We start from the raw sequence: 21,325 nt of genomic DNA, 5'->3' as shown, positions 1-21,325 counted from the left end.
AAAGTTAAAACAAAAAACCCCAGCAGAAGTATTGGGGATGCATGGTTTCAGACAACTCACAGCCTTTTGAGAGCTAGCCAGACCTTTGATTGCAGTTGGCTTCATTTCTGAGAGAGCATTTGCCCAAATGAATTAAATGGGCAGCAAGCACAATGTCTGAAATGCTGCACTCAAATGTTTATCTCTTTTGTTTCTTAATCAAATATACATAAACTCAAAAAAAGAGCAACTAACTACTTCAGAGAAATAGAGAAAAATCAACTAAAATGGGTTTACTTTTTAACAAGTTATATATATATATATAAACTGAATCAGCTTGTATCTTTATATATATATATATAAAGAGACATATATACACCATAAGCTCAAAATTGAAATAACAGTACTGCAAATAAATTACCTCAAATAACCTCAGGTGAGGGGGGGAAAAAAAAAAGTAGAGATGTTCTAGAATGGTTCATGTTACTAGAAAACGTGAACCACAAATTCATGTGAGACAGTTTTAAAGTATCTTCATTAAAAAAAAAAAAAAAGGATACTTACATAAAGTAATACTAATATAAAACATGTCATACTATAAAACCAGTCTTATTCTCTTATTCCTTCCCAAAGAGTGGGATTTTTTAATTGTTTGCTGAGTAGGGGAGGAAAAAAAAAAAACCCACCACCTGTCTATGCAATGGAAAGCAAAAAGGAAAAAAAACCCTTGGATAAGAGAAAAGAGACAGTTTTAACCTGAGGCCTTACTCTGCCATCACTGTGCAGCTCACACAAGAAAATAGTTTGAATCTTCATATATTTAGGTATGGTGAGGTTGCTACAGCAACATCATGTGCTACATACAACTCTAGTTGCATTTTCAGAGGCGGCTGAATTTGTTTTAACATTTTAATAGATTTTAAAATTTTTATTTATTCTTTTTAAATTATTATTATTATTTAGGATCAGGTACAAACCCAGTGACATTTGACAACTGGTCTTGTTGTTCACACTTTATAGAAAAGCAGAAACACTTTCCACCAATCCTATACAATATTTGGCTGCAAGCCCTAACAGAAGTACTCCAGGGATTTTACACTACAGCACAACTTCGGTGGGTTCTCATGAGGCAGCTGAGGTAGACCTTCCCCTGACACAAAGGTGCTCAGAGTGGTAGGGCACAAAAAGAGCATGAATCTAAGGAACAACAGTTGCAACAACAGAGACTTGTAGAGGAATATAGGAATGGCTGTAGACACCTTGTGTCTTGGCTGATTATTTACTGGTGAACAACAATTTCACTGCCTTGCCAATTTGTAAAATGTAACACAGAGCGTGACTCTTTGTATTTCACCAGGTTTTAACTCCTATTATCAAACTCCTAAAACTGAATTTCCTCCTACCAAGGACAATGCAAACCCAATTTGGATCAATTTCAAAATGAGTAATTTTAAACTGATGGGTTTTTTCTCTTGGTTCTTTCGGTGTTCAAGCCACTATTATATATCACTGATCCACAAGCCTTCATAAAGTTCTCTGAAGGCCTACATACCATCTGGTATGTTCCTCTATCACTAGCATAGCAACAAAAGTGTGTCTTAAATAAAAATAAGTCAAATGCAACAGCTCTAATGTTGCATGTAAAGCAATTCTGTATATAAATAGATTCTTTTCAAATTTCTGCTGCCATTCTTAAAAAACCCTAAAATCTCACAAACCAGCCTTCAAAACAATAGCAGACAGCAATCTGTCAGTTTTCCAGTAAGCACGAGCTGTCTAACCAGTGTCATTATCACCTCAAAAAAGACATTTTGCCTGCCTTGCTTGCCAGGAATACACAATAGCTTGTTAACAATACTAATACCTACCAATTACTCAGTCTTTCCAAGTTCAAAGCACTGTAAAAACTGAAGTAATCTGCTGCAGCATTTTCTAGGTTCATGCTAATTCCTGTTAATGAAATGCTTTTAAAATCTGACATGTTCTGGAGTGTTCTATTTAATCCCCTTCGTTTTCACAGTTTTCTTATCTTGAACTTGCTTTTTCTCTCAAATTCTGGAATTTATGGTTTTTTTCTTATTAATTTTTCCCCAAGACTGCCTTTCCTGACTGCCTTGTTCAGTCACAAACACAGGCTGACCAGAGTGTATGCTCCCCTTTACACTTTCTCCAGTTTCATCTTTCTTTCTCAACTTTTCAAACTTGTTCAGCTGTGCAGCCTCACAGCCCATTTGTCTGCACATTTAACAGCACTGCTTGACTGTGTCCTCCGAGTCAGTTAAACAACTTGACATCAATTGACTCCACATTCATCACATGCACAGTCTGTCATCCTTTCCTCACGGAAAAAGTGGTCAAAGTCTTGCCAGAGTCCTTAACCTTTAGATGCTCAATGTGTTGCAATAAGTCAGTGTGAGGCAAGCACATCAGAGGTGCTAACAGAATAACTAATGCCTTGCAGAGAAGCTCAGGAAATTTGCCATGGTTATCAGGTCCCAAGAAGGGGCCCAATTCCCTGAGCTAAAGTACAAGTGTCCTCACTTTTTCCTCCTCTAACCCACACCCAGCTTTACTTCTGATGTAACTACAGGATTCTTTATTCCCATTTTTTGGGGGTAACTTGCCTTTTAAGTGGGTGGAATTTCAAGTTGGTATGAGTCTATGCTTGTGCTGACAGGCAAAGCTCTCTTTTCACACTGACCTGCACTTTGCATGAAAGCCCTTGATCTCTTGCCTTTTTATATGTCAATAGTGAGTTTAGCCCAGGCACTCCTTCTCCAGAACAATTTAGTCTTCCTCAGGGGATAACCTCAGATGATCTCTGAACTGCGCTGTTCAGACTCCAGCCAGTCTGCAAATCCACCTGTGCCTTGGCATCCACCTCTGGGGGCGAAATCTCTCTTCTGTTCCTTTTACACTGCCACTTATTTGTATTTGGGATTAGCAGAACGCCGTTTCCAACAAATTATTCAAATTGTAGATTAATATTTGATGTGAAGGCAAGACATGGTCACTGAAGTTTGATTTCCTCTGAATCTTTTTGCTTCTCAGGTGTTTGGCTACTGCAATTTAAAAGTCAAATAACTTTAGGGGTGAAGGAACATCCTGTGAGCCCAGAACTACAGAGCTGGAACAATGGATGGGTAAGTGGCTTATTTTTCTGGGGTTTTTTTTGTAAATTAGCATAATCTCTCCAGAATGTTTTTCTTAGCTGCTGCACCTGGCTCTCCACTATAATGCTTATTTATTTCTGCCAGGCCTTGAAGCACTTTAAATCACAGCTGGCTGGTATGCGAAAGGGCACATATGTAAAGGTAGTTTCGGTACCTCTTTGCCACTGCAACATTTAAGGCCACCATTTCAGCCCTTGGCAAGGTTCTCTGTGCAATACCAGGTAACCTCAGGTGCCTTTGCACACCCGGCTGCACGTGCTCTGCGACCACGCACCCACTGAAACCCAGCATGGCAGCAGGCCCTGACCCAAGACAGCAAAAGGAGGTGTTCTCCCACCTATTCTGCCAAAGGAATACAATGCTGGAGATATGTTGAGGAACATAAGCTGAAAACTGCCCTAAATCCACAGCTTTAGGTGGGATACCTGGACAAGCTTGAGAAGTGGGTCTATGGGAATCTCATGAAGTTTGACAAGGCCAAGTGCAACGTGCTACACCTGGGTCAGGGAAACCCCCAGGATCAATACAGGCTGGGGAATGAACAGATTGAGAGCAGCCCTGCTGAGAAGGACTTTGGGAGTGTGCTGGATGGAGGGGCTGGACATGATCTGGCAATGGGCACTGACTGCCCAGAAAGCCAGTTGTGTGCTGGGCTGCATCCAAAGCCGTGTGGGCAGCAGGGAAGGGAGGGGATTCTGCCCCTCTGCTCTGCTCTGGTGGGACCCCACCTGCAGAGCTGCATCAGCTCTGGGGGTCCAGCACAGGACAGACATGGATGAGCCTGATGGATCGGGTCCAGAGGAGGCTCACCAAGATGACCAGAGGGATGGAGCACCTTTCCTGTGAGAGAAGGCTGAAAGAATTGGGACTGTTTGGTGTGGAAGAGAAGATTTTGGGGTGACCTAGCTGTGGCCTTGTAGTACCTGAAGGGAGCCTACAAGAAAGATGGAGAGAGACTTACAAAGAGCATGTAGGTGGACAGGGCAAGGGAGAATGGCTCCAAACTTAAAGAGATGAGGTTCATATTAGATATTCAGAAGAAATTCTTTACTGTTTGAGTGGTGAGACAGGTTGCCCAGAGGAGTCCTGAATGCCCCATCCTGGGAAGCGTTCAAGGTTGGATGGGTTTTGAGCAGCCATATCTAGTAGAAGGTGTCTTTGCCCATGGCATGGGTGTTGGAACTAGGTGTCTTTAAGGACCCTTCCAACCCAAACTATTCCTCGATTGTATGACCCCGTATTTTAGCGTTCCAAATCTCCTACTGATGGCCTTTTCTCGTGGTTCTCGACCCAAACCTTTCAACTTGGAAGTGGGGAGCGAGGTGTGAACACGCGACGATTTAGAATCAAACCCGTCACTCGTGCGGTGCCTGGAGTCGGGACCCGCAAATGTGCGTGAACCCCAAGTCCCCCAAGCCCACAGGGAACCCGCACCCCCAGCGCACCCCCTGCCCCTGAGGGCAGCGCCTCCCGCCGCTCTCGAGGGAAAAGGCGCGAAAGCGCACGCGCCCGCGCGCTCCGGCTGGGCGACGCGATTGGCGGGCAGGGCCGTGACGTCATCACCGCGCGCCGGCAGCCTCGCGCACCGCTCCTGAGGGGAGCGAGTCCCGTTCCCGCTGCCCGGGCCTCATCCCGCCCTCCCGCCGGCCCGTACTCCTGTGCCGGGGGCCGGCCCGGCTCCTGCCGGCCGCCGCCGCTCCCTCCCGCCGCCCACTGTGTGACAGGTGCGTGTGGGGTCCGCCCTGGGGGCGTCGACCGCCGTGAGATGAGGAGGGGGGCCAGGGGAGCGCGAGGAAGAGGGGGAGTGGGTGGAAAGGCGGATGGATGGGCAGGCAGGAGCCTTCCAGCTGCCTGACAGCGTCCCCGGCCTCGCGTTTCTGTGGGAGCGCCGGCCGGTCCCTTCGCGCCAGCGTTTTCCTATCTGTATTAGACGGGCCCTGCCGGCTCTCTCCTCTTCCTGGCTTTTCCCACAGAAAGGGTAAGAATATGAGCCTCTACAATTTGGACCGGTTCCGCTTCGAGAGGAAGGGGAAGGGCGCGGAGCAGGAGTCACCGTCCCGGCCGGCGGCACCTGCCGCTGCTGCCGCTGGAGGGGATGAGGAGGAAGGTACGGATGACAGCAAGAGGCCGGACACTCCGGCTTCGGACGAGACAGAGAGAACCGGTGAGTCAGGTGTTTTGCGTGCCTTATAAGGGCAGTGTGAGTACTTAATTTCTAGAAATAAAGTAATTGTCTTTTGGTTTGGTGTTCATCGTTTTGGGTTTTCTCCCCTTTGCTCGTTTTACAAATGTGTTTTTCTGTGCACACGTTTCATGACAGTTTCCACAAAAGTATCCTCGTTTGTAGCAGAGTGTGTTCTAATTGAACCTGTGCATTTACAGACGAGTTGGTGACCTTCTGAAATGTTTTTATTTCAATTGATTAAATAAGCGTCAGATGTTGAAAGTATGTTATGTTTTCGTATTTATGAACTTTGTTGATGCTTATTTTAGTGGAAATAGGAAGAAATAGCTTTTATTTGTCTGATAGATGCAACACTATAGACTTAACTTTTTGAGTAGAGTCCCTGGCTAATGCATTGTGGAGCATCACAGATGGAATTGAAAAGAGAACAGTTTCTTTTCACTTGGGCCTGGTTTTGTAAAGAGCTGAGAGAATCTGGTACTCATTCTCAGAAGCTGTGACTGTGTTAATGGTTTTGTCGTACTGTTTGTTCTCTTTTGGGGCAGAAGCTTGGAGTTTTCATGGAAATGTCAAAAACTTGATTGTGTTGTGGTGTGTTGATTTCCTTTGGCTGAGACAGTAGGGATGTGCTGCAATGACTGAAATTGCTGTTGGCTGTGTAATCACATTCGTCAGTAGGTTTTTCCTGTTACTGAGGGAGTAAGATGTGAAGAACAGATGGTATCTCTTGCTGATCATTTGGTACTTCTCACACGCTATATAACTTCTGGTACAGGTGTCGAGTTACAGGTGTTACTGGAGAGATCAGACAGACTTTGACTATGTATTTATTCAGAAATGAAACAACAGTGTCTGTTGATGTTGTTTAACCACATGACTTTCTCTTGGTGCAAGGCAGTTTTTTACAGTACTGTATCTACGTGACAGCAGAGAACCTTTGGTGCACAAGGAAGAGTTCCTATTTTAAAGCTGAACCAAGTCAGAATTACAGGAGGTAGATATTTGAGCTTCCCTAAATTTTGGTTTAGTGCAGGCTGACCGTTTTTAACTGATTGGAGTGCTCTTGTGTTTACATTAGAAAACATTAAGCAGCAATCTGTGTTAAAAATAAAATACATAAAGCATGTAAGTTGCCAGTCTGGAATTGAGTAACCTATCCACTTGGAAAGAATGTTTTGGTGACAGGGAGAACTTTACAGGAGAAGCAAGGAGCTGTTAATTCTGGTTTCTGCCCGTGTGTCTTTGTAATGCTTGCATGGAAAGATGGGTACTCTGAAGAAGTGCACTTTGGAACAGGTGTTCCCTTCCTGCTTGTGGTCAATCATTGTCTTGTGCTGCGGAGGAATTACTGAGCGCACTGTGAATGTAGATGTGCAGTGATGGATGGTGTTGCTTGTTTTGTGGCTTATTGTTTTGGGGATTTATTTTATTTTAATGTTACATTTCTTTCTTTAGTCTGTCCGTGGGCTTTTTCAGTGTAAGCATGTGACTATACCGTAACTGCTAACAAATTTTAGCGCTTGTTTTTCGAAATGCTGGTTTCCCTTGACTTAAATTCTGCAGGGGTAGGTCTGCAGAGAAGGAATGTGATACCCAATTTAGAGGCATGAGTTTAGGTGCAGGGTAATAAAAAGAAAGGTGAAGGCCAGCCTAAAAAAATGTAACACAAGGCTAAGTAGTTTTGAGGAAAACTATTGGGAGATGGTGGTAACTAACAGTGAGACAGGGTGGAGTGCAAGAGCAGGTAAAACTACAGCAGGTGTCTGACTGAAGTAAGCATCCGTGGACACAGATGCTGGTGTAGAACTGGGGCACTAATTAACATTTGAAATTGAGCTGTGATTAGTAGTGCTCTGCATATGCATAACGCTTCATCTTTCACAGATGTTGTGTGTTTAAAAAGGATTGAGTGGTTTAGTGACTTTTTCTCCCGCTTATTTGCGCTTCAGCATTATGTAACCTGTTTAAAGAACTGATAACCTTTTAAGAAATGAAATCACATTTTCTGCATCTACAGAAACTGACAAAAAGTGAAACACTCAGATTTTGTCTGCCTGATATGAGGCACTTAAGTGTAATAGAGAAGACTAGATTTGATTAGCAGATGCCTGTCCTCCTGGTTTCCTAGTTACTGTCAGGAAGACAGAATTTTTCTTGGTTTGAGTCAAATAAAACAATCAGGGGTTTTTTTGTTCTTATTATTGCTGAACAGTCATGGAGAAGTCCCAAAGATGAGTTTTTGGCACTGTGTGCTCTCTGCTGCTAACTGCACCAGCAAGCCAGACTGTGGAGTTGTTCTGTACAAGAAGCCGGTTACACCAAGTTCACAAAAACAACTTGCCCTAATGCTCAGTGAATCATGTGAGGACAGCAATTACTCAGATGTCTTCTGAAGACAAGCAAAGTGATTAACAAAATACTGGTACAAGAAGTTGGGGAACGAAGAGGAGAGTGATCTTTATTTTGCTTATACAAACGAAAATGCTATTAAATAGCTAACGACTTGGGTTTTGTTCTGTTTCCTTTGGTATCGTGCAACCAGAGTGTATACCTAAAAAGAATTTTAAAAGGTGACTTTTTAAAAAATAGTTCAGCATAATTTCCAGGAGATTTCTTCAGATTTCCGTTTTATCAAGTGCGCTGAAGTACGTATCTAACAAAGTATAGTCTTGTCTAAATGTCATCCATCTGCAAAAAATGTAGTCAGATGCTGTCTCTTGTGTCTTGAGCCACCATTATCTTTTTTAGCTATTTCTTTAGTTTTTTTTCCCTAGAACAAACTAATGTTGGTAGGCTGTTCTGTACCCTGTTTATGTCTGTAGGTCGTGCTTCTTGTTCCTTTGTGTTGAACGTGCTTCCCTTATGCTTTTAATAACCAATTTGTGGTGTGTTGGCCGCAAGAATTGGTCATCTTTGTGCACTTGTCTGTGTTCAAAATTAGACAGACATGTTGTGACTTTGCGGGCAGGTAGGGAATAATTCTGAACTGCATTTACTGAGAGATAGAAACGAATTCTGGGGACAGTTACTAAACTATATACGGTAGATGTCTCTAAAAAGAGTCGGAAAAATACCCTGGAGTGGCTTACTACAGTTTTTCATGCAAATTAGTATTATTTACTGAATAGTTCTGTATCAATCTCTTAAGGAAAACAGTAAAGCATCATAATTTTCCCTTTGATGTCTTAATCTTCGTTTAGATGTACTTATCTAAATAGCTCGATGTACTAAGATAATGAGAATATTCTACGGAGTTGTAGAAATGGAGCAGAACTGTACCAGAACTGCACAAATTAGAATAATTGCCAACATGAATTTCAAAATGAGAATTATATTCAGGTCTCAAAAAGCATGCTTACAAAGCTTCCAAAAAGAATTGGAATAAAAGTTGTAAGAGATTGAACTAACCCTGTTATTGATGGCTGATTTTGTTTTGTGCTGTTTGAATACCTATCCTGAACGATTACACTTTGAGATTATAATGCTCAGAGCTCACTTGCAGAAGGACGGCTCTTTTTTTTGTTATGTCGTCATTTTCTTTAGAATCTGAGGAGGTCCTGTCTTTTGCTTATGTCTCAATTCATAGAGTGTAATTCTTCTTAGAGCATTTATGGAAAAAAGTGATGACTGCAGTACTTAGTGAAGTTTTCTGAGGGTTCATGAGAAGATATGTTGTAGTAATCATCATTTTAAAATGGCTGCTTTAAGAAGCACTTTAGAGTAATACTGACATTTAGGATTATTTTATCCAATGGAAAAACTTTCCTTTGAAAAGATAACACTTACTAGCTTGTAGACTTGAGCAGCATGTGCTTGATACTGCTTTCCAAAACTTGGAAGTGACTTTCTGTTTGACAGTGATTGTTGGACAATGTTAGTAAATGTGGTAAGCTTCTTAAGTATTGCCTCAGTTTTTGCTTTGCTTTTACCTCTAGTTTTCACTTGGGAGAGGAGAAGCTGACTTTCTCAGAGTGTGGTGTATGGTTTGTATAGGAGGAGGTTGTGTTCAGAATTACAGGGTAGTGTATTCTCTTTTTATGATAGCAAAAATAGGTTGTTGTTGGGTTTTGGCTTTGATGTTAATGTGTGCATGTAGGGATACTTATGAGTGCTCCTCTTTTTGGCCTCAGAGTCAAATACTGGTTTTAGGATTGCAGGCATTCCTTAATAGTTCTTTTGAATTGCCTGTAATCAGAAAATTCTTCCTCCAACGATTATATGTTGTGGCAATAACTTTGATCTGTTACGACTCTAGAAGGTTACAGTTGGCTCTAAATATGAGGACTCCTTACTACAGGTGTGATTTCTGCTTACCCCACTTAGCAGGGTACTCTGTTCAGTGGAAGAGGTGGAGGAAGGAGAGAAGACTGGGCTTTTTTTGGCAGGGGAGGATGCTTTTTTTTCCCAATATAACTCAGTATTTTATAAGTATGGGGGTTAGGAGCTGTTATGAAGACTGGACAGTAATTGCTAAATTAAATAAAAATAAAATGAGAAACCACTAAGTGAAACAGTAAATACTCTTTATTTAAATATAAGCCTTGCCTAAGGTTTATACTGTAAAGAATAAAATTACTTTTAAAACCATCATATATTTGTAACATTTCCTCGTGTTTTGTTTTAAAATTCAGTAAGGATGCCTCTTAGCAAAGTTGTCATGAGTACGTGTCAACTCTGTGTCACGCTGCTTTCAAGGGGAATATGTTTGGAATTTAGTCTAGCCTACAAGGCAAGGATCCGTGAAAACTGCCTTGATCTCTTCTGTTAATTCAGTATAGATGTGAAATTCTCATGTTTCTTACAGACCTGTTTTGATATTGAATCACATTATTTTAATGTGTTTTGTATTTCTATCCTATTATGATGGCCCTTGCCCTGATAACCCAACTTCATAATGTTCCCAAAGGTCTTTTTTGCTTCTCTCCTGTGTTCATCTAAAAACTTCATCAGTTTTCAGATGAAACAACTACATCAGGGGCAACACATCTCCTTCCTAAGTTGGACAGATAGAAGAAGGTACTGCTCCAGAAGCTTCCACTGCCAACATGCTAGTCTTGGATGCAGGGAGGTCTCTCTTGGAACAGTGTCCTGTTGCTTCAGAACTAATAATTTTTAGGCATTCCTAAATTTGCATGTGTATGGGCTTTTCAAAATAAGATTCATTTGCTAAGTGAGACTTTTGCCTCTTCTAAAAATCATTACCATAATCCTATGTTGTGTTTTGAAAGTGATTGAAAAGATTTAGATTTTAATAAGTCAGGTAGAATTAGATCTTTTATCACAGATGAAGGAACTAAATGCCGTGTAGCTCCTTTCTGCATTTGACTATCAGATGAATTTATTCTAGCTTCATCTGTGTTTGCTAGTAAATCATCTTTGCAAGCTGCTCTGGGAAACCTTGTGTGACTGTGGGACCTGTAGCTGCAAAGGGGTCTTGGTCCCAGCTCAGGGGCTGCCAGAGTGGCTCCTGGATGGTTGGACAGAAAACTTCTTTTACAACCTGAAGTCTCAAGTCTTTGATGATTGCTCTTTTGTACTGTCATTGAACCCTTGTTGATGTTTCTTCATAGACACTGAGTTAAATTCACCTCCATCCCTTTAGCCACTCCATTTTAAGTTGTTAAGCTCCATTTTAAAGTTGTTTTCTGTTCTCTTCTTTTTCTATATTGTACTCATTAACATTTGGTACCATCTTTTTTTTTTTTTTTTTTTTAGTTTCTTGGGTGCTTTTTCCTTTCAAAGCCTATGCAGCTTCCTGTGTCAGCAAATAGCTTGTACTTCTAGGATTTATCTTTTTTTTTCCCGTTCATTCAGTGCTGCCACAGTGAGTTATTTGAAATTTATTTTCCACAAGATTTCTTTCATACAGAAAATGCTCTCTGCAGCTGTCATGTGCTCTGCTCTGTGCAGCAAATTGTCTCTCTTCATAGAGAAAAGAGAGAAATATGCCTGTGTTTCTGTCCATGTTCTGATCACCCTGGAAGTAGTTCAGAGGACTTTCCTCATTATTCATTTATCTAAAAATAAGTGTTTGTTTGTTTATTTATTTCTAAGTAGTTACTAACCTAAAAACACGTGTTCTCTTAAACTTGTGGTATAAAAAATGTTTGCTTGATGGAAGGGGGCTGAAGATCTTCCAGGTAAGTTCCCACTTCAAGGAGTGCAGCTTACGAGAATTTTCTACGCGTGAGAATGTGAGTTGTGTTTAACTGTTGTGTCTCTGAAAGAAATCACAGCCACCTAAGTGCTGTGCTCTAAGTACAAATAAATACTTGAAGTCGTAAGTCATTGTCTCCTCTTTTTTCTCCTGTTGGAATGGTTTGCACAGAGTATTCCACTGTCCCAGAAACTCCTGAAGCCCAGAGAACAATGAAAGAGTCTTATTTCAAGCGCCATCGAGGGGTGCAGTTCTTTGATGTGTCTGACAGCGAGGATGAGGAGCCAGGAACCGTCGGTGCTGCCAAAGAAACACAGGCTCTGAGGGGAGAGGCGGCCGTAATGTACGCTTTGAGCCAGCTTTCTGCTTTCTCTCGCGTCTCTGCACCCTTGTGGGGTGTTCCAAGCTGAAACACTGAATTGAAAATCAGAGCCTAGGTTGAGTTTTGGTTTACTCCTTTGGGATTCAGCTGCTCCTAACTAAGCTTCACTGGTTTTCCAGGGAAGAGGCTAAAACATTTTCTCAGAGGAGTTCTGTGATATTGAAACATTTGGTGTTGGTTTATTTATGCATTTGTGCCTTTGCACTTCTGAGATACTTTTAGAGCAACTTGAAAACTTAACCACAAAACACTTGCTTTACTAATTTTAAACTGTTGGAGTCGTTTTTTGGGGGTTTTTTTGTATATGCAACTGTATTCAACAGGGAAGCATATAGAGCTGCATAGTATGAGTCCCAAGGTAAACTTAAGTATTAGTTGCATGGTGTGTTTCCTATGCATAGTAAAAACTATTTCATTCCTAAGTGATTTGGAAATTTATATTTTTGAATGTGCTGGGAGGGAAGAGTCACTGTGCAGGAGTCACGTGTGTGTGTGTGCTAAGAAGGCAGCGTTGAGAGAGCAGGTGAGACAAGATGTAGATAGATATCTGCAGGCATTTGGAATAGTTTAAAGGAACCCCTGCTAGTTATATGTCTGTGGTAATTTTGCCCTCTAGATGTTCTTGTGCTAAGTAAAACAAGATGCCTTAACCTGCTTTTTGATAGTCTAGTTGAATTAATGGGAAGAAAACTTTTGTGGGAATTTCAGCCTTAACAGGTGTAGTCACTCATCAGGTTTTCAGTCCTGGACAGAGCGTGGAGTTACTGGGTGTTTACAGCAGAAGTGAAATAATGCATTTTCCTGCTGCTGTTACCTGAAATTCTGATGTTTTGTTGTTTGGTTTGTTTTTTTTAGTGTTTCCCCCCCACAAAATTTCAACTTAAGGCAGCTACTTGAAAAGGAGAAAAAAAAAATTAGCACTTACAAGTGAGCTCCTGCTTCTGTCTGTGATTTAAGCTGTAGATTGTGCAAGGAGACAGAGGTCGCCAGCTGGTTGCATGCATCAAATTGGCTGGTGTGCAGTGCTGTGTAAATGTAGTTACTCTGCTTCAAGGATCAATCCCACCTGGAAGCAGTTCAAGCGGTTTTGTACCATGTGGAGCTGATGCTGATAAGGCACGCAGGACGCAACTTGCAGGGCCACTGCTTGCTATTCCTATACAGTGTTGTGATTGGTGGGAATGAGAGGTGCACAGCAAGGTGTCTCCTGGTGGGATTGATGAACACGAGGCTGCATCCTCTTGTACTCCTCAGTATTCCCTTGTAGCCACCTGGTGCCTCAGCGCCCAACATTTTGTCCCGGTGTGCTGGCCCGGGCGCTGATTGATGTGTACAGAACCCACGGAGCTCTGTCTCACAAGTGGCTGTTCTGGTCGAGCTGGCAAACAAATGGAGAGTGTGGCAGGAGTTAGCTGGGATCTGTCCAGACTTAGGAGCTCTGGCTTGTGCTGAATTATGGCTTTGCATAGAATCAGTCAATTCAATGTCTGTATTGTGGATTTTAGTGCATGTTACCTAGTTTGGGGGGGTTGTGGGGTTTTTTTGGGTAAGGTACAGAACAGAAAGCGCAAAGTTTAGAGTAGAAAACGCATCTTTCCTAAAGAAAGCAATGCACAAGTTTTGCTACCAGAGAGTCACTGTCTGGACTCTGTTGGAAAAAAGCAGAATCTAACACATACAGGTTGATTCAGTGTTACTGAATGCATCTAAATGCATTTTGTGCGATCCTGGTGGGTTTCATTTACGGTAATGTTCTGGTAGAGAAAAACATTCATAAGCAAAAATAAATGTGAATTCTTTTTTTCTTCCTCCATATGTTGTAGCTCTGAACCATCTGATGATGATGACCAGCCTGAAGAGGAAATGCCCCAGCTGGCACTTGTGAATGGTGGGAAGCAGCAGCCAGCTGTGAAGAAGGATGTAGAGGAAGATACCAGAGACTCTAAACTGCAAACAATGAAGGAACGTTTTCCCCAAAGAAGTGACCAAGAATTATTGAAAGTAATAATGCTCAGTTCTTTAATTTATTTGCTGATGATTTTATAGGCAGTTTTTCTAAGCTTCTGACTTCATCGCAGGGTACAGTTTTGTGGTGAGTTAATGCTGTCTAGATGCTAGGTGTCCACTAAAGCTGCTGACTTCATCGCAGGGTACAGTTTTGTGGTGAGTTAATGCTGTCTAGATGCTAGGTGTCCACTAAAGCTGCTCTGTCACTCTGTTTCTCAGCTGGACAGGGAAGAGAATAGAATGAAACACTCATGGATCATGATAAAGACATGGAGAGATTGCTTACCAGTTACTGTCATGGGTGAAACAGACTTGACTTGTGGATCAGATCTCATTTATTACCAGTCAGATCAGAGTAGGGCAATTAGAAATCAACCCAAATCTTAAAACACCTTCCACCCCCACCCCTATTTCAGGACCTCACTGTATTTGTAATTTTCTCTGTCTCTTTCCCCCCTACACCTGGCTGCCTGAGAATGGGATGTGGGGACTGCAGTCAGTTCATCAGCCCTCCTCAGTAGGAAGACTCCTCACACCCTTCCCTTGTTCCAGAGTTGGATCCCTTTACATGGCGTGCAGTCCTTTAGGAGCAAGCTGCTCCATTGTGGGTCCCTTCTACAGGGTCACCCATCCTGCCAGCAAACCTGCTTGGGCCCTTCTCTGTATGGGTCCTACCAGGAGCTTGCTTTCAGGGGGCTTCCACACTGTCACAGCCTCCTTTGGGCGTGCATCTGCTCTGCTGTGCTGCTCTCCACGGGCTGCAGGTTAGTCTTTGCTCCACCCTGCACCTCCATGGGCTGCAGGGACACAGCTGCCTCACCATGGGCTTCACCACTGGCTGCAGGGGAATCTCTGCTCCAGTGGCTGGAGCACCTCCAGCCCCACCTTCACTGATCCTGGTGTCTGAAGGGCTGTTTTTTCTCTCGTGAATTCTCCTTCCTCTCTCCTGCTGTGGGTTTGTTGTTCTTCCCCATTTCCCTACCTCCCTTCCTTCTTAACTGCTGCTGCCACTGTCACTGATGGACTTGGCCTTGGCCAGGAGCAGGGCTGTCTTGGAGCTGACTGGCACTGGGCTCTCCTGGATGTGAGGGAGGCTTCTGGTGGCTTCTCACAGAAGCCACTTGTGTAGCACCTGCCACTGTCAAACCTGGCCATGCAAACACAATGCAGCTCTTAACTGTTGTTTTGTTAATAGCAAATGGGTGAAAGTAACATTTTTGGGGAAGTACAGCTGTGTAACATGGGAGCTTGGATATCTATAACAATGAATGTATAGACACGCTCTTCAAATAACCACCTCTAGGTAGGTTCAACAACAGTGAACTCCAGTGTATGGAAAATTTTTCAAGTATTTCTTGTTCTGACATTTACGCTTAATTATGGCTCAGTTGATAACTGTTGGTAACTGCTGCTGTTGGAATGAGCTAACTGGTGAAACACAGAACGAGTGAAATCACTTCCATCTTCCAGTAGGTGAAACACTGTGCAAGCTTGCATTTATGATATGTAACATGCAAAGACTTCAGTACTTCCACTGAGGCAAAGGGGTTTGAACTAACTGTAATGTGTTCTGATTATGCTGATAAGTGAACATGAGAACTCTTGGCCATTGTCTGGTGTACACCACAAATCTACAGGTAACTCCTTGCAAGTGAGATATGGTAGCTCATTACAGTGAAATACCTTTGGTACAGTACAAGGTGGTTTTAGCAAGGTTACTTTTCGGTGCTACTATGTAACTAGGTTTTCACTAACTTTAATTTATAAGGCTGAATGCGTTTGAATTAATCTGTAAAGATTCCTGGTTGTTTAAATGGCATTGAAGAAATAAAGACATTTTACTGGTGCTCCTTGCTGGGTGTTTTGTTTCCCCGTGGATCATGCGTAGGCTCCCTTTATTTTGGGAAGAACAAAAGGGTTACAAGTAGCAATTTTTGAATTTTTCTCCTGAACACTGTAATTAAAATTGTTGTGTATGTCCAGAATGTATCTTTTTCAGTTTTTGGCTGCACAGAATTTACTTGATTCAAAGACTGATAAAAGTTCATTGTAGCTTAGTGACTTGCTAGAGATGCTGTGTGGTGTGTCTAACTGCTGCTTTGTGACTTAGCTATGGAGCAGCGTGTGAGGCTGATGGGTGTGTGTTTTTAGGAGAATGCAAGATAGCTCCTCTGTCAGCAGAACTTTGTAGAAAGTGGAGACTGTGCAGATTTTTTTCCACAGTTACATAGCTGCAACATTTTTGAAGGAGGGCAGAGGAATATCAGGCAAATCTGTTCCTTCATGAAGGATCTGGAGCAGGCTGTCCTGACCAACTTGACACAACTAATGAAGGTTATTAAGGAAAAAAATCATTATCCTTTTGAAAAGGAATTTGTGCCATTGTAGCAAAATTGTAAGATGCTGTTTCCAAATGTGGAGTGATACTTGGGAATCAGGATTCCTCATAACTTCATTTTTTGTGTGTTTTTTTTTCATATTTGTAACATTTAGGGCATTTGCTTTTGTTGCTGTTACCTCACTTGAAGAAAGCCTTCTAAAAGTCTCAACATGCAGTTTGTAAAACAGATCTATGTTGAGATTACATGTGCATGGAGAAATGATCTAGGACTGCAAGGATGTGTTGCTAAACCTTGAGGCACGTTATACATTTCATGCACTTGGAGGAAATGGACCAGTGCATCACAGTAGTATTCAGACACTTTTTGAGTTATAAATTAGGGGGTTTTATCTTGTTTTGTGATAGTAGCATTAAACAGTCTCTGAAAAAAAAAGCTTCTAAGTAAATCTGCAAGATATATTTGTGAAGTAGGGAAGAAATCGATAATAAATGACATTGTATTCAAGAAGTTTCCAGTATGTGTTTTAAAGTGTTTCCAAATGCAGCTTATGATCAGTGTAGCTAATTTGATACCTCTTGGTTTTGCTCCTGGATTTTATAATACATGTATATTTGGCGGGGGGGGGGGGGGGGGGGGGGGGGTGGTGGTTATAGTGTTTTTCAGTCACAGGTGATCCAGCATTGTCTTCCTCTGTTCACCTGGATTAAATTTCTCCACTTAGCAGTTGCCTTTTTTTTTGTTTTGCAGCTGATAGAATCAGCATGCACAGGGGATGAAGCAGTCGCTGCTGGTTTGAAGCTCAATAAAGGTATGTTTAACAAAAAAAAACCCAAAGAAATAAATCCAAACTTTAGAAGCTGTAGCTGATTCAATGAAATTGGTTGGGAGGCATTTAAAAAGTGGTAAAGCTTCTGCTAAAAGTTACACTATTGTTTGTTTATTGTAATAACACAAAACCCAATTTAGAGGCTTTGCAAGGAGAAAGATGGAAAGAGGATGTGGACCAAAATTCTGTAAATAGAACCAAAAAGGGGAAATTGTTCTGTGAAGCTCAGGATTGCTTTGCTTGTGGGTTCTTAAGTGATTCTGTTCTTGCTGGTTCCTTCTTTGTTCAGAACTTGAAGCAAATAGTGAGGGGTTAGCAGAAGTAATTGTAAATGTTCTAGGTGAGCAGTCTGGTATGGAAAAAAATATACTGGGTATGTAGCAGTAAGTAGATATTGTTTGTATCAAGGCCTAGCAGTTTTTTGTTCAGTTTGTTTTCAAGACCTGCTTGTAATTCTGAATTAGAACTGTTAGTCTTAAACATTAGACAGATCCCCCTGGTTCTCTAGCAAAACATAACCCAAACCATCCTTTTGAACCCTGAGAGCTTATTTTGGGGTGTCTGCTCTGCATCTCAGTTTATGCAGCCTCATACTGTTACCAAAACAAAGAAACAAAACAAAAAAACCCCAACTTATTTTGTGGGAGTGTGTTGTAAGTGTTAGATGCGTAAAAGGGTCATAATTCTTGGGCTTAAGGTTTGTTTCTTTACATCACCCAAGTCCAGGGTTAAGTCTTGTCATATATTTTTGATTTGTTGGAGTTGGTCAGGGAAGAGTGGAATGCTGATATTATGGAAAGCAGATCAACCATCTGTTTACAGTTCAGTTGTCCAAGGTTTTCCTGAGGGATCTTCGTAAAAATGATGGGAAAAGCTATTTATGATCACTCTTGATTATTTAGTTGTTCTGAGTAGTTCATGCATCTTTTCATGCAGGATCCTATGGATTTGGAGCAATATGTCTAGGATGAAGCGTATGCTGAGGGAGAACTGTTTTACTTCTGTTTTTAAAGTACAAAATGTTTTTGCTTATTTAATTCCCCCTGTTGTACTTATTGTGTTTTCATATAAAAGTGCTAAGGTTTTTAACAACATCCAAGAGGCTTTAAGAACATTCAGGCTAATTTGAGTGAAGGAATGTTTTTGTGTTGTTTGATGGTTTGGGTTTTTTTAACCAACCAAACCATTTTGAGTTTATCACTGTGTGCATGGTCAGATTCTGTAGATGGAAATTCTTGGATACTGGCAATAGGAAACAAGGCTGGCGTGTTTTGAGAAATACACCGAGTGCTGCTGTTCCTGGAAGACTGATTACTTTTCAAGGCTTTTGATAAATATTAATCCAATTTAAGCTACTGTATGTCCTTTAACTTTGTTGCAGTTCACGGTGCTTGAACTAAATCACTTTGATTTCTGGTATGTAGGCCCTGCCTTTTGGCCATTTTTATGTTCATTTAAGAATGTTGTTTCGCATCCTTTTAATATGAGCCACAGAAACGTCTTCTTGGCAGCAAAATTCTCACTAATCACAGCTGTTGTAGAAAATATTTAGTTAGGAGTAAGCATGCCTGACAGTGATGGTATAAATCACCTCATTTTGGACACATTTCTTAAAAATGGAGACATTACTGAACATCTGCTTTAACTGTGTCAATTTCAGGAATGCTTTACTTGTTATGAAATGATGACTGTGTGAGAGGTCAAGGCAAAGTTTTGCAAAGCACGGCTTTGTGAAAAAGTGTGACTGTGATATCCTTGAATTTTTCTGTCCTTTCAAAATGACAAAAAAATTGTATTTGTAGCTTGAATTCAGTGGTTGTATAGAGCTAAAACAAGAAACATTGCAGATTTTTTAAAGGCATAGAGATTAGATGTGACACATTGAAAATATGTGTCTAAGATGTGAAGCTGTAGTAATACCTGTTTCTTGTGGTTTGTTTGTGGTGTTGTTTTCTGTACGTCTTGAAAGCCACAAAAGTGGTGGGCATGCTTCTGAGCCGAAGCCTCGTGTAAATCTGTCTGGTATTCACTGCTTTTTGAGCAGTCAGAAATTACTGTTTTCTTTTATCAGGATGAGGGAAGTCACAGTAATAAAAGGGGTTGTTTTTGTTAGAGGTAGGAGTAAGTAATAGGGAAAATAATTACAGATGCTCCTCTAAAGTCTGAGATCTTGGAGCTGCTTTTCTCATTGCACATTAGTTATAAAATTTATGGGGAGAACAAGGATTCCTCTGGAATGGCTGGTGTGCCCTGCCTGCTCTCCAAGAATGATTCCTATCTAACAGTAAGAGTTTATTCATCCCTTCAGCTGTATACTCCCTTTAGCACAGGAAGGAAAAATTAAGTGTACTTTACAAAGTGGATGTCTTAAAAAAATTGGGATTTTGTCATTTGCAAATGTGGTGGGTTTCCAAAGACCACAGGTTGATTTTTAAGTAATTCTGTGTTTCTAGGTTCCTGAGACAATAGTTTTCCAGATCCTTTGTTTCAGTTCAATTGCCTCTAAAATTGCTCATGATGGGGCTTCCCTTCAAAGGCTGTTAAGTAGTCATCCCATGACCTAAAAGCAGGAAAATCTCTGAAATACTATTATATCCAGCCAGTGTATTTTTTTTTAGGGCAAAGAATTTTGCAGGGTCACTGTTAACATTCCGAATTATCTATCCTGAATACAATGTTAATTGAGCTTAAGAAATAAGCACAAGGCCTCCAATGACTTACATTGCTTGACCCAGCAGCAGCCTGGCTGCTCCTAGTTTAGATGTCAAGACAACGACACATTTCTCAGACTTAAGCTAGCAGCAGGCATTTTCCTGGCAATATTGTTTAAATTAGGTCTTGGGCAGAAAGGTCAAGGTCTGAATGCTGAAGGAGAACCTCCACTGACTTGTTCTCTGGGTGCTTTGATCTGTACCTCTTGTATTTATTGTGGCCTTCCAGTACAAGAAAGATGAAGGAGGACTATTTACAAGAGCATGTAGTGACAGAAAAAGGGAGAATGGCTTCAAATTGAGAGGGTAGGTTTAGACAGAAATCAGGAAGAAATTCTTTACTGTGAGGGTGGGAGGCACTGGACCGGGTTGTGGATGTTCCATCTTTGGCAGTGTTCAAGGCCGGGCTGGATGTGGCTCTGAGCAACCTGATCCTAGTGGAAGGTGTCCTTGACTACAGCAGTGGGTTGGAACCAAGTGATCTCTAATGTCCCTTCCAACCCAAATGATTCTATGATATTTTTACCTAAATATATATGAATACGTAGACTTTGACAAAAAATCTTAACAATATTTTCTGGTATTTCTTACTAGGTCCTTAATTTAAGGAAGAGTTGCTAGTACTTAACTTTCCTTTGGGATGTTTTACTAATTTTTTTTTCAATATTAATATGCCACTTCTCTGGTGTCAGAGTGAATGACTGTAGTAGAAAATTTATTTGGAGGTATTTCCACACAAAGTGTCTTCTTGTACAAAGATTTGGCTACTTAATGGTCCAGAGTTAAAACTATTTTGATCATCCAGACAGACTTCTGGATGGGAAAGTAAATGTGCTTTTTGTGTGTGGGATGAGGGTGTTATTCACTGGTCTCCCAGGGCAGGCTGGGAGATGCTGGTATTAGATACCAAAGCTCTGCAGGCACTTACTGTTCCAGAGAAGTTTTAACTTCCAGCACTATGCAAGTACTATTTCAAATCATGGACTAGGAATTTTCACAATAATTTGTTCTGATAATGCTGCTTTGAGCCAAGCTGGTGTGCAGAAATACTGGTAACATGTTCTTGCCTTCATGAGCTGTGCACAGCAGTGGTCTGGAAGTGCACCTGGCTGGGCAGGCCTTAATGCTAAGATGATAATCTCTTGATAATCACCAGGGCCCAAAGATAGTAAGGAAGTTATGGCTCATGTGGCCTATTTGTAACTGATAAGGTTATCACAGACTTCATATGCATAGTTTTCTTTGAGACATCTGGATTTAATGCTGAAAAGCATTTGGTAACTGCTCTGGTGTGCACCTGAGCCAGAAATCAGTCATCAGCACTTCCAGATTGGCACTGATGTACATATTCCAACACACAGCTGGGCTTCAGCCTGGAAGAAGTACCGGCTTGAATAAAACCAGACACAGATACACCTTTGTGCAACCTGGGTGTAATAACATCTGGCAATTATTAAAAGAAGAATAAAATGCTATTCCAGTTGTTATATATGAGAGGTAATTACCTGATTAATTACCAGACTGCTGAAGATAACTGAGAGATAAATAAACATGTACCTTCAA

The 21,325-nt window shown here is 41.3% G+C and overlaps 1 protein-coding gene across 2 annotated transcripts in view; it reads left to right on the top strand.

Annotated features, from left to right (window-relative positions):
- SMARCAD1 (SWI/SNF-related, matrix-associated actin-dependent regulator of chromatin, subfamily a, containing DEAD/H box 1) overlaps positions 1-21,325 on the top strand; it is a 116,818-nt gene that overhangs the window by 73,535 nt on the left and 21,958 nt on the right. The window contains exons 2-6 of one of the 2 annotated variants that reach the window (XM_040064983.2): positions 3,031-3,122; positions 5,126-5,316; positions 11,666-11,837; positions 13,700-13,877; positions 16,973-17,033. In XM_040064983.2, the coding sequence (XP_039920917.1) occupies positions 3,115-3,122; positions 5,126-5,316; positions 11,666-11,837; positions 13,700-13,877; positions 16,973-17,033 (610 nt within the window). In that variant the 5' untranslated portion in view covers positions 3,031-3,114. Of the gene's footprint in view, positions 1-3,030; positions 3,123-4,757; positions 4,877-5,125; positions 5,317-11,665; positions 11,838-13,699; positions 13,878-16,972; positions 17,034-21,325 lie in introns of those variants that run through there. The other variant, XM_040064984.1, reaches the window with a different exon arrangement.

The sequence above is a fragment of the Hirundo rustica genome, chromosome 5, assembly GCF_015227805.2.
Source record: "Hirundo rustica isolate bHirRus1 chromosome 5, bHirRus1.pri.v3, whole genome shotgun sequence".
NCBI lineage: Eukaryota > Metazoa > Chordata > Aves > Passeriformes > Hirundinidae > Hirundo > Hirundo rustica.
The sequence above is the reverse complement of the archived record's forward strand: the minus strand, read 5'-3'. Positions and strand labels throughout refer to the sequence as shown.